This window comes from Cimex lectularius, unplaced genomic scaffold, assembly GCF_000648675.2.
Source record: "Cimex lectularius strain Harlan isolate CLEC.00 unplaced genomic scaffold, Clec_2.1 scaffold77, whole genome shotgun sequence".
In the NCBI taxonomy this organism is placed as follows: domain Eukaryota; kingdom Metazoa; phylum Arthropoda; class Insecta; order Hemiptera; family Cimicidae; genus Cimex; species Cimex lectularius.
The window spans coordinates 1615905-1629469 of NW_019392836.1; the positions used below are offsets into that span (position 1 = coordinate 1615905).

The 13565-nt window shown below is 32.0% G+C and overlaps 1 protein-coding gene across 2 annotated transcripts in view; it reads left to right on the forward strand.

Moving 5' to 3' along the window:
* Positions 1–13284, forward strand: part of LOC106669596 (nose resistant to fluoxetine protein 6-like) — a 102323-nt gene extending 89039 nt beyond the window's left edge. For both annotated transcript variants that reach the window (XM_014399175.2, XM_014399176.2), the window contains exons 5-15: positions 1798–1994; positions 4621–4797; positions 4877–4970; positions 6615–6767; positions 6828–6993; positions 7050–7129; positions 7206–7301; positions 9544–9673; positions 10006–10180; positions 12873–13015; positions 13074–13284. In XM_014399175.2, coding sequence (XP_014254661.1) covers positions 1798–1994; positions 4621–4797; positions 4877–4970; positions 6615–6767; positions 6828–6993; positions 7050–7129; positions 7206–7301; positions 9544–9673; positions 10006–10180; positions 12873–13015; positions 13074–13205 — 1543 coding nt within the window. In that variant the 3' untranslated portion in view covers positions 13206–13284. The remainder of the gene's footprint in view (positions 1–1797; positions 1995–4620; positions 4798–4876; positions 4971–6614; positions 6768–6827; positions 6994–7049; positions 7130–7205; positions 7302–9543; positions 9674–10005; positions 10181–12872; positions 13016–13073) is intronic.
* The last annotated feature ends 281 nt before the right edge of the window (positions 13285–13565 follow it).

Here is a 13565-nt window from a genome sequence, read left to right on the forward strand (position 1 = left end):
TGTACATTGCATTCATTTTATGTAGTAGAAGGAGTACTTAATATTCCTCAATCGAAATGCATACAATAACAAACTAATCTAATTGGGGTCGATGGGGTATTTTTATAAATATTCCGCCATCGACCCAAGTCACGTACACAGCTCGAAGGGCGATGGGCGTGCTATTTCACCATAAGCCCCTCCGCATTCACTCTAATAAATACACTTACTCAGACAAAAAGAGGAATAGAGGACCCTGAAAGTCGCTACCGTGCCCGAGAACCATTCTGAAATCCGGCGGCATACCCACACGCTCTCTGTGTGGAGCCAAGACAAGCCTCCATTATGTGGGTCACATCGATCAACCTTTCTCTGCATAAGGGGATTATTATTATTATATACTATATAGATATTATTATTAAGAAAATTTATTGTTACCAAAAACGCGTCAACTGTCTACATTTCAATTATAATGAATCAAATATTTCAATAAAGCCACATACAAAAAATTAAAACATGCTTTAGGTTGATTTGGTTATTACTAGAAAGACGAGGTCACCTACTAAAATTCTTTTACTCGGAAATGATTATCACTAAGAGAGAGGAGTCACCAACATATCTCATTATTATTTAATTATGAATTATTACAAAGACAACGATACCTACTAAGGCTTATTTCTGAATTGGCTATTACTGCAAAGGCAACGTTATCTAAAAAAATTCTCTTACTCGGAATTGATTATTACAACTAAAACGAAAATCACATATAGAAATCTAATTATCTTTCGATTTACAGTTATTAAAAACTCGTCAACGGTCTAAATTGTAATTATTATGAATCAAATATTTCAATAAAACCACATACAAAAAATTAAAATATGCTTTCCGTTGATTTGGTTATTACTACAAAGAGGAGGTCACCACTAAAATTCTTTTACTCGGAATTGATTACTACTACTAAAACGGAAATAACACATAGAAATCTAATTATCTCTTGCTTTATTGTTATTGAAAACCCGTCAACACTCTAAATTTCAATTATTATGAATCACGTACTTCAACAAAACCACCTACCAAAAATTAAAATGTGCTTTAGGTTGATTTGGTTATTACTACAAAAAGGAGGTCACCTACTAAAATTCTTTTACTCGGAATTTATTATCACTAGAAGAGAGCAGTCACCAATATATCTAATTATTATTTAATTATGAATTATTACAAAGACAACGATACCTGCTAAGGCTTATTTCTGAATTGGCTATTACTACAAAGGCAACGTTATCTAAAAAAATTCTCTTACTCGGAATTGATTATTACTACTTAAGCGAAAATCACATATAGAAATCTAATTATATTAAACTGAATAATTTCTTGTGTCTTCTTTGCACGTACATAAAAGAAAAAGTTTGCTCGGTACCGATCATTTATTTATTTAAGGTTTTAACTCTCATAAACGTCATAAAGTTTCTTCAAAGGCTGTTAAACATATTTCAACAAAGTTTTTGTAGTAATATCCTGTTACTAATTAGTAATTACTAAATAATGACTTAAGGAGAGAATTCTGTTATATGAATTAACTACATTAAATCCACGGCAGTCTTAGTAAGGATTTTAAGCAGAAGTAAGGCCAGTAAGCCAAGGCAATTAACTAAAGGTGAGAGGAGTTGGTTACGAAAGTTGCTTCAATTACAGCAGGACAATTAATCACTTTGAAACAGACATTTGTGAAAAAATCGACAATTATTTAACTTAAACATGAGTAGTATTTATGCGAATGATTGTGCAATACAGTAATAATTTTTTTTTTAATTGTTACAGGAGCGTAAGTATCATCGTCTTTGTTCTAATGGCGGTCGGAACCGTCTACGAATGGATTTTGGAGAGGAGAAGAAGGAAATGCCACGTGCACAGGGCGAACAACAACGAATCGGCGAAAATGGATAAAATAACTTTCGATAAGGAGGAACTTTCCAAGTCGGAAAGCGATCTAATGGCGACCCTGGATCCGTGCAAAGGTAATTTGAAACGCGGTGGAACTTCGGAGGGAAGCCGGGGGAGAATCTGTTATCGGCTTTCCTTATTAAAATTGTTCAGGAATTGATGAAAGCTTGTTGGCTTCGGTCTTCCCTTGAATGTTTCATAAGATTGAGGGGCTGGGATGATTCAATTAAATGCAACAACGTATGATAAAAATACTATGAAAAAATAATAACAAAAAAAGAGATATTTCATTAATTATACGTATTTAACTAATCTGTACAGTGTTGGTTCCGATAGGGAAAAAGTTAAATTAAAAATAACTAAAAAAAACCATACCCCATAGATGTCTAGTTTTATTTTAATTCAAGTTATAATTTGACTGTAATCCTTTTGGTTCCAATAAAAAATCGGTAGATTGTCCAAAAAATCTAACTTTTTTTATTTTCTGGCGATAGACGTTTCCCAGGGCACTATCCTAGGTCTTATACGTTTTCCAACATTTGATTCTATTTATGTCGTCCGCACAACATTGATTAGTGCAAAAAAACAGTTTTTCCTTCAATCAACAATAACTCCGTAAATAATGATGGTAATATATTGAGGTTAACCTACCAGCTCAAAAGTTTCACAGGGCTCCATCATAAGCTCTGTACTCTTTTTAATTTTTACTGTATTTATATGTATATGTGTATATGTGAAGAATGTTTTATAGTATAATAAAACAGTAATTTTATTATCACATTGTCATATAGTCTGTATATTGGACATTCAATTATTAAACGTACGTAAATTTTATGCGAGAAAGACCAGGACTTAAACTCATAAATTATCCGTTCCCCAGGGCCCCATCCTCGGTCCTACAACTTTTTCAATATTTATTGTATTTCTATCGTCCGTAGACTAATTATAATGTAATGAAATGATGTTTAGATTGTTACAGTTGTTATTAAATCATAAAAAAGTGATTTTATTTTCTGCAATGCAGGAAAGTTCAGGCGTTAACCTTCTAGGTTAGACTTTCCTCAAGGATTCATCGTTGGTCTTATACATTTTTCAACCTATGATCCTACTTCTATTGTCCGCACAACATTTTATATTATAACAAACAGCTTGTTATAAAAATTAAGAAAACGATGGTAATTTTGATTAAATCAGTAAGGTTTTGATATTAACCTCCTAGGCAAGACATTTTACAGTGCTCCATCAAAAACCAATACGCTTTTTACTTTTTATATTTATACCGACGAACAATGTTTTATGGTATGATAAAAATGTATTTTATTGTGATATTAAACATTCAATTAATAAATTTACCTAAACTTTAAGCATAGCAAATAAGTCCAGAACTTAATTTAATAGGTTAGACGTTTCCCAGGGCTTCATCCTACGTCCTACATTCTTTTCAATATTTATATTATTCTTATTGTAGGTACAAATTTTTAAATTTAGATTGTAACATTTGCCATTGAATCATGCAGTGTATGATTATTTTCTGCAATACAAGAAAGGTAATGTTCTTCTAGGTTAAACTTAATTCTAAGTCCTGTAATATTTTTAATCTGTATAGTATTTCCGTCCTCCGCAGAACTTTAATTTCATCAAAGGTTTATTCTGAGTCCTAGGCCTTTTTCACATTTATTTTCTTGCATTTCTATCATTCGTACAGTGGCTTTTAGAGTAATAATACTTTGGCTTTGACCTTTAAACTTTTTGATCAACAAAGAATGAGAGTCCGCAAGTCTCCATCCTAGGTGAAAATATTTTCTATTTTTGTATTGCAGTATTTCTACTACTTTTTACAGTGTCTACTCCCATAAATGAATACAGTTTATGTTGGGTTTGCAATAATGTATGAAAAAATATTAATTTTTGCAAGCTGATAAAATTTAGACGTTTACCATTTCAAATAAAACGTTCTCAAAATGATCCATCCTGGAACCAAAGTCTTTTCAATTTGAATAATGTTTCTGTTAGTTTCTGCTTAGTAAGTTCAATAAAGCTTTTGGTTTGTAGCACATATAAAAGAAGCATATTTTTCATAGATTGATAAAAATAGGCACTTGCCATATCAAGTTATACTTTCCCTTTGTCGTGAGTCCACAGCTCTTTTCAATTTTTATAGTATTTCTGCTAATTTTTTTGTAGATTTAGTCGAATCAACCTTGTGATTTGTTTGCAATACATCTTTTTCAATGTTTATCGTATATCAATTATATGTTAGGTGCGCGTTTATAAAACGCCTCAAATAAAAATCAATCATCAAAAATCAAAGTACTGTCGTTATTGTTATTTTGTTTCGTTTCGTAAATAGTAAAATGCAGGTTTTATTAATCCTTTAGATTGTGTGATATATGTTCTTGTACAAAGGTGAACTGTAAAATTCCGTAAAATACAAAAACCTATAAAGCTAAAAAGAAAAATATTTTTTATTTGTATGGTATATCGTTTGGTATATCTACATATTAACATACCATCAAACCGACCTACATAAAAATCGCAGAAATGAACAGGAATTATCGATTTTTGGAGATATAAAATACACTACGAATGATATAAAGTTCAAATAAAGTCTAGCTAATTACACCAAGCATCAGTTTTGAAACTGAATATGAATTTGTTTTCTCCATACTTTAATAAACGTTGATGTTTACTTATTTTCAGGGATGGGCAAGTTTGGAGAAATCGTCTTATCGTTCTCAGTTTTGACAAACGGAAGGAAAATCCTCGAGTGCGGAACTCCTTCAAAAGATAGCATCTCGTGCGTACACGGATTAAGGTTCTTCAGTTTGGCCTGGGTCATAATGGTTCACACTTATCTCCAAGTCTTCGCCATTGCGGGTAAAAGCCACTACTTCAATAAAACCGGCTGATAATCCTCAAATTCCCTTCGGTTCACCTTCGTCGTCTCGTTTTTCAGAGAATAAACGTCTCAGGACTTTAGCCGAGGAGACGTTCGGCTTCCAGACCGTCTCGAATGCTACCTTTTCCGTCGACTCTTTCTTCTTCATAAGGTGACTTTTTTTTTATTATGTTATACCAATTTTGTTAACAACTGTCAGTCTTCAATCGTGCTTTTGATCATGTCAATTTTTCTTCAATATTTAAACTTCTTTCCATGGAAAATATACAGAAGAGGCCCATCGAAAAAATAAGATTAATGTTGAAATTGACTGGCAAGACGCCCTTCATTTTTTAAGCTTTTGACAGGAATTCGTTGCATAGAATACATATTTCCCTTTGAAGGAAACTTATTAACAAATATGAGCCTACAATTGAAGATTCGTAAATTTTTAATAAATTTCATCCATAATCTCCCCGTCTCTACGCATTTAGACAGAATTTTAAAAAATACCAATAAAACAAAATTTTAAACAATTTTTATAGCATATAGGCTAGATATTTAACTACAATTTATTTTAGGAATCTTTAAAACAAATTTTCAAGGCAAGTCTTACTAATTAAATACTAACGACTATTTACTGTTAAACCTGACGTTTTTAAAGTCTCTACTGAGGTCAAAAAAGAACACTCCTTTGCCACTCAACTTCCTAGGTATGAACTTCCGATTAATCTTGTCCAAAGTTGCCTCGGCGTAACACCAAATTTAGAAAATCTTAGACAATTCTATGGGTTTAAGGTGAGTGTCGTGTTTTTTGTTCGATGTTCCATCCCTTACATTGGAAGCACTGAATTTTCGCGCCAATATAAAATTTCCATCTTGCTATTTTCTATCTGCAACATGGTCTTCACCGTATCACTTCTTCTTGTATTGATTATTATTCAGAAATCTTGAGATGCGGTCTGGTGTGATGTAGGTTTCAGAAAAACATTTTCTTTATCATGCCAACGTTTCGGTCTTTATTGAGATCATCTTCAGGGCCTGGGATTTACAAACGTTGTTTAAAGTTAACAAATACATGTAAGATCTGGAACGAAGTGAATTTATACAATGTAAATAAATATTTTTTATAATCAATCAAAGTATTTCTACTCACTCAAAGTGTACGCAAAAAACAAATACTTTGAGTGAGTAGAAATACTTTGATTGAATATAAAAAATATATTTTTACGATAAAGAAAATATTTTTCTGAAACCTACATCACATCAGGCCGCATATCACGATTTCTGAATAATCATCGACTAACGGTCACTAATCACCACACACTTGTATCGATTGTTATATTTGACAAAACATAACAATTTTCATTTCTAGTTTATAATCTCCTTCTTGCCCAAAGTTGCTTCAGAGCAATGCCAACTTTCAGTTGTCTTCATTATAAATTTAACATGTCAATATTATAATTACCCTTCCTTATCGATGATAATATCAATTTAACCGGAACAATCGTGTAAATTGTTTAGCACAGTCGACGGCGACACCCCCAATAGCATCCAGCATGCGTTTCTCTCACACGTCATGCGCAGGATTTATGAATATATTTATGATATGTCAGTGGAACGTGATGGTAAATTCATTGTCGTGAATGCCAATGAATTGTCGCCGGGTCGGGTTATCCAGGGCAGTTTTGTCGCATCTTGAATTGATGTTTCATGATTTGCCATACCTAAGATGAAGACTTTTGGCCTTTCTTTGTTCTTTACTTAGTATTCACTGTATAAAATGCAATACTGATTGTAAATTATTTTTTTTTAGTGGTCTTTTGGTTTCGTACTTATATTTCAAAGGGACTTCAAAGCCTGAAAGAGAACAGACAATCCGGACTCCTCGAGCCCCAAGACCTTTCTTAGTTGAAATGAAAATTATGGCTTTAAAATACTTCACCCTGCTCGGATATCGTTTCATCAGGTAAAACACTCTTCCTTGAGAAAATAATCCTTTATTTAAAAAAAAATTCTTATATAATAGACTCACTCCGGCCTATTTATTTGTGCTCGGTATGACCGAGGTTGCGATGAGATGGATCAAGAATAACTCCGTTTTTGAACCAGTCAGCATGGACAACGTCAATTGTGCCAAATACTGGTGGAGAAACGCGCTTTATATCAACAGTCTCTTTCCGAGAAAAGAAATGGTAAATGAAAAAATAAAAAACCAAATTCCTTTTGTAACAATGAACATTTATTACAGTGCATGCTGTGGAGTTGGTATCTCTCAAACGATACGCAGTTTTATGTCCTCGGTATAATGTTTCTACTTATCTCCTCGAAGTGAGTTTTCCAAAATTCATATACCATTTATATATCAATTTTTAAAAAATCATCAAACTATTATTTTTTTTTATAGATTCTTCAGAGTGGCTGCAACTTCTTTGGTTCTTATTCTTCTCAGCTCCTGTGTGACAACTGCAATAATATCTGTTTATTACGATCACATTGTTAGGTTGGTTCTCACAAATTATACATCATCAGTTTAAAATACTTTTAAGAGACTTGAACCTTTACTTAAAAATAATCAGGTATACTTAGATCATTATAACTTACGTGATATATTAATATATTATATTATAATTATAGTGCAACAGGTGATAATGTGTCGAAAAACTGAAATCACTGGTTATCATATTTTTAAAGAGCTGTTTTTGTAGTAATTGCCTATTCATCGAGAGTCAATTTTTTCTAAAAACCTAAGGGCAAAGATAAAACTTATTATTTAAACAACATCTTTTTCGTACTAGCCATTTCAGAAACAGTCAGGTTTTTGAACAAAATAATATGTGTAGTAATTGTAAATTCGTTAGTTGGGAGGTTTATGATAGTTTAGTTATGGCTTTGTAATAATTGATATTTGAGTGATAATCGAGCTTTTATATAAAACAATGTCTTTCATAATAGTCATTTTAGCGGTAGACTGGTTTTTCTAAAGAATAGTATCTTTGTGGGAAATCATTATTAATGAATTATGATCAAAGTTTTTGATAATGGCGATACCTTTGACGCAATAGAAAATTCACCAGTAGGAAAGTATTTCTATGAATCGGTGGCTGTCATATTAGTCAAATCGGTGGTAGCCAGTTTTTTCAATAGTGTTTTTGTAGTATTAGTCCGTTTATTGCATATATTTTAGTAATAGCTTTGTAATCACGGTCAATTCAACGGTAGTCCTGTTTTTGTTAAAATGATTGTCAGAGATTACAGATCTTTATTGGTGAGCTCGTTTGTTGTAATAGTCAGATGGACAACGATCTTTGTAGGTGATGTGATCCTTAAAAAAATAGCCAATTCGAAGATGGAAAATTTTATTCATGACGCTGTCCTTGTAGTAATAGTCAATTCAGAAGTAGAGAAATTTCCTTGGCCAGGACATTGTCTTTGTATTAATAGACAATTCAGAAGTAAAAAAACAAAATCTTTTACCAGGACCATTGTCTTTGTAGTAATAGTCAATTCAGATGAGTTAGATCTTTGCGGGTGACGTGGTTTTTGCACAAATAATCATACGAAAAATGAAAAGCTCTTCCAACATGATGCTATCTTTGTTGTAATAGTCAACTCAGAAGTAGAGAAATTTCCTTGGCCAGGACATTGTCTTTGTATTAATAGACAATTCAGAAGTAAAAAAACAAAATCTTTTACCAGGTCCATTGTCTTTGTAGTAATAGTCAATTCAGATGAGTTAGACCTTTGCGGGTGACGTGGGTTTTGTACAAAAAATCATACGGAAGATGAAAAAGTCTTCCAAAATGATGCTATCTTTATAGTAATAGTCAATTCAGAAGTATAGAAATTTCTTTTGCCTGGACATTGTCTTTCTATTAATAGTCAATTCAGAAGTATAGAAAGTATAGAAATTTCTTTTGCCTGGACATTGTCTTTGTAGTAATAGTCAATTCAGAACTAGAGAAATTTCTTTTGCCTGGACATTGTCTTTGTAGTAATAGTCAATTCAGAAGTAGAGAAATTTCTTTTGCCTGGACATTGCCTTTGTAGTAATAGCCAATTCAGAAGTAGAAAAATTTCTTTTGCCTGGACATTGTCTTTGTAGTAATAGTCAATTCGGAAGTAGAGAAATTTCTTTTGCCTGGACTTTGTTTTTGTAGTAATAGTTCATTCAGGAGGAGAGAAATTTTTTTTGGCAGGTCATTGTCTTTGTAGTAATAGTCAATTCAGATGAGTTAGATCTTTGCGGGTGACGGGTTTTTTGCACAAATAATCATACCTAAGATGAAAAAGTCTTCCAACATGATGCTATCTTTGTAGTAATAGTCAATTCAGAAGTAGAGAACATTGTCTTTGTAGTAATACATCATTGATTATTGACGGCACGACAATATATAATAATTATGTCAGTTCAAATGCTGTCAGCAATGTCTTAGTAGGAATAGTAAATTTACAAATAGTTCGATCTTTCCTGGCCACGTTGTCATTGTAGTAAGTGTTAATTTAAAGTAGTGTGGCCATTTTAATTCAAGAGTAATCTTGTCTTAATTTTTCTAACATTAATTCAGAAGTAAATAGATCCTGTTTAATGGCATTGTATTTTAGTAATAGACAACTAGTTATATTAAGATTTTGCAGTTAGCAAAACATGGAGTATTAATAGAAAACACAAAGCCATCAGTTTATTATTTCTCAAACTTCGAGAAAAAAATCTTAATGTTTTCTTACTATGCTTTATTTTTCAGCATTCAGCAGCCGTTTATTTTGTTCGACGAGCTTTACGACAAACCGTGGACTAGACTCGGCCCGTACCTTATCGGAATGTTTACCGGTTACTTTTTATACAGGACAAGAGGAACTATTAAAATATCAAAGGTAACTTCCTTTTATTCTTAAAATTAATTTCAGAAATCTACGCCCGGGTGAGTTTCAAGTTTCGCCATATTTTATATAGAAATTATCATAACCAGTGTTTTTTAAATCTTGTCTGGAATGAATATTCAGGAGAGAGCGTTTTGTCGAGTGGTATAAATTTAAAATGACTCTAACCCCCTTAATTTTCCCTTTTATATTTGCAAAATACAATGAATTTCAAATTGTAACAAGTCTTTGACTAGTTATACTTTAATGTCGTTATTATTAATTTACTTATAAAAATAATAAATAGCATTATTAACAATGCTTACTTTTTTGTAATTGCAATTCAGGTCGTTAGCTTGATCGGATGGATAATCGCACTTTCCGTTCTCATCAGCCTCGTTTATGGAGTTCTCGGAGCAAATCTAGGAATAACCGGTTCAGCGTTGTACGCTGGACTTGGACATACTGCCTGGGGTGCAGCACTAGCCTGGATTGTGGTGGCATGTACAGCCGGAATGGGAGGTATGTTCTAGCTTCGTCTTGATAACTACAATCTTCAGACTAACATAAGTTTTAAAAAATTCATACCATTGGGTTAAAAAAAGGTACATTAAAGAATATTGACTGTCTCCTTAGGTATACGTAGATATGTACATTCACCGTGAAGAAATAGTCTATTATTTAACTGAATAATGCTTTTTATGATTAAATGTTAGTTATGAAAAAAACTATAACAGATCGATTTGGGCAAGAATATATTTTTGTCATAATAGTCAATTGAGGAATAATTAACAATGAATGTTTGGCTTTGATATTAATAATGGTCAATAAATGTTTCGGTTTTTAGTCATGTGTTTTTCTAGTAAAGCCAAATTATTATTAGTTAATAATTAATGTTGAACGTGTCTTTGTACGAATAGGCAATTTTGGTATGGGCTTTGGATTACCAATGATTTTTTTAAAATAATAGTCAATTAATAATTCAGTTGAAGTAATTTTAAGTGTTTTTTTTTTGTATTAGTAGGCATGTCAATTTTTTTAGTAAGAGGCAGTGCCAGTAAAATAATCGTCAAGTAAGAGAGTGCTCTTTGTTGGCAGCAATGTTTTTCTTGTATAAATCAAATTTGAAATAGTTTATAATTTTTGTTTATTTTTTGTAATATTTATTCAGAAATCGTGAGATGCGGTCTGATGTGATGCAGGTTTCAGAAAAACATTTTCTTTATTGTGCCAACGTTTCGATCTTTATTGAGATCATCTTCAGGGCCTGGGATTTACAAACATTGTTCACATTTAACAAATACATGTAGGATGTAAAAAAAAGAGAATTTATACAATGCAAAATATATTTTTTATATTCAATCAAAGTATTTCTACTCACTCAAAGTGTTTGTCTTCTGTGTAATTGTGCCATTCTTGTGTGTCGTGTTGAGAGTGCCAGTGGGATATTGCTGTTTTGTGTTTATATATGTTGGATTTTGAATGGGTGGGGAATGAAGTCGGTATAGAAAAGACAAAATGTTTTTCTGAAACCTAATCACACCAGACCGCATCTCACAATTTCTGAATAACTATCGATTAACGGTCACTAACCACCACACACTTTTGTAATATAGTTTTGTAGTAATAATCAATTTATATGTAGTCAGATCTTTGTAGATGACGTTGTCTCCATAGCCAATTCAGGCAAATTTTGCTAGAGATGTTGTTTGTGCAATAATAGTCAATTCGGGGTAAATTAGGAAGTGACATTATCTTCGTAATAATAATCACTACAGAGGTAGTTATCTTTGCAGGTGACGTTGTCTTTTTAGTAATAATCAATTTAGAAATGGTTAAATCTTTGCAGTTTAGGTTCTCTTTGTAGCAATAGTCAATCGAAATATAGTTTGATCTTTGTCGGTAACGTTTTGTTTGTAATAATAGTCAATTTATATGTAGATTGATTTTTACAGGTGTCGTTGTAGTAATACTCAATTAAGATGTAGTTAGATCTTTGCAGGCGGCTTTTTTAGTAATATTCATTTGAAATGTAGTTTGATCTTTGGAAGCGACTTTTTTGTAGAAATATTCAATTGAAATATGGTTTGATCTTTGCAGGTGACGTTTTCCTTGTAATAAATATAATCAATTTATATGTATTCAGATCTTTGTAGATGACGTTGTCTGCACAGTCAATTCAGGCAAATTTTGAAAAAGATGTGTTTGTGCAATAATACTCAATTCGGGGTAAATTAAGAAGTAACGTTATCTTTATTATAATAATCACTACAGAGGTTATCTTTGCTGGTAATGTTGTCTTTGTAGTAATAATCAATTTACATATTGTTAAATCTTTGCAGTTTATGTTTTCTTTGTGGCAATAGTCAATCTAAATATAGTTTGATCTTTGTCGGTAACGTTTTGTTTGTAATAATAGTCAATTTTTATTTACATTGATTTTGCAGATGTCATTGTAGTAATACTCAGTTAAGGCGACTTTTTTATTGTAATATTCAATTGAAATATAGTTTGATCTTTGCAAACGACTTTTGTAGTAATATTCAATTGAAATCCTTGCAGGTGACGTTTTCCTTGTAATAATAATCAATTTATATGTGGTTAGACCTTTGCATGGAATTTGTCTTTGTTGTAATTTGTTGGGTGTTTTTATTTTGTTAAATTCGGTGGTAGGTGTTTTTAGAAAGAGTCATAACAGGCATAAAAATATTTAGGTTTTTATTGTTGTAAAATGTTGTTGAAGTATAGGTCAATTTATTATAGTCGTAATTATGTACAATGTGTTATTTGTATGCGTAGATGTTTTGTAACAATATTAACTTCAGCGTCAGTTTTTTAACTTAAGGTTTTTTTTTGTTTTTTTTTTTTTACCAATAGGCTCTTAAGGTGTAGTTGATTATTTGATGTTAGTCAGTACAGTCGTTGTTTTAGTAAGAATTTTAGGTAAGAGTTTCTTTCTATTACAAGTCAATGAAAGCGTTAGTTGGTTTTAGTTAGTGCCAACGTCTTTGTCGTAATAGTAAATCATGAAAGTGTATTTTTTTTGTCGTATTCCATTTGCATTTAGATCTTTTGGCAGACGTACAATACATGTTGATTATAATCGGTAATAGAAATATAAATACACTTTGTTGATTACATATTTCAATTAATGTACCAATTTTGTAAGTAAAATGGAAAATAGTACAATAAGATTTCACCTGGTTGTTTGCAGGGTGCGTCAACTCGTTGCTGTCCTGTCGCCTTCTTCAGCCACTTAGCCGGCTTACGTACTGCGCGTACCTCATACACCCAGTCATCATGGTCTTGACATCTTTCCAGATGGATGGCCCTCTCCACCTTTCGACACCTGTGACTGTAAGTAACAAACACAACGACATTCATCTTCTATTTTTACCTTGTTTCATTTTTACAGTTCATCCTCTACTTCGGCAACATGGTTGCGGCGTTTTTGGCCTCCTTCTTCATATCGCTGGCCTTCGAAGCACCAACCGTCCGACTCCTTAAAGTCTGCCTGTCTCCAGTAATGGCCAAACAAAACAACTGAAGGGCGAAAAATTTCGATTTTGGTTTTGTTTATAAATATTGTAAATAGGTGGGCATTTTTTTGACTGAATGTAAAGTGTATGAATGTAATTTTTCTTAATTTCTTTAAGGAAAATGTAATTAAATTATAGTTGACAGACTGTAAAATTGTTGAATAATAATTTATTTAATGTTTATTATTCGATGTCGATAACTTGTACTTTTGAAATGTTTAAATTCATATCTTTTCCCAAAAAAACAAAATCGATGTTTTTGTTTTGTAATTTTTGGTTTTATTCGCTTTCCTTTCACTGTCAAATTTACGAGTGGGGAAGAAAAATTTTGACTGTCTGTAGTTTTAAGAAACTTTGCTCAAATTATA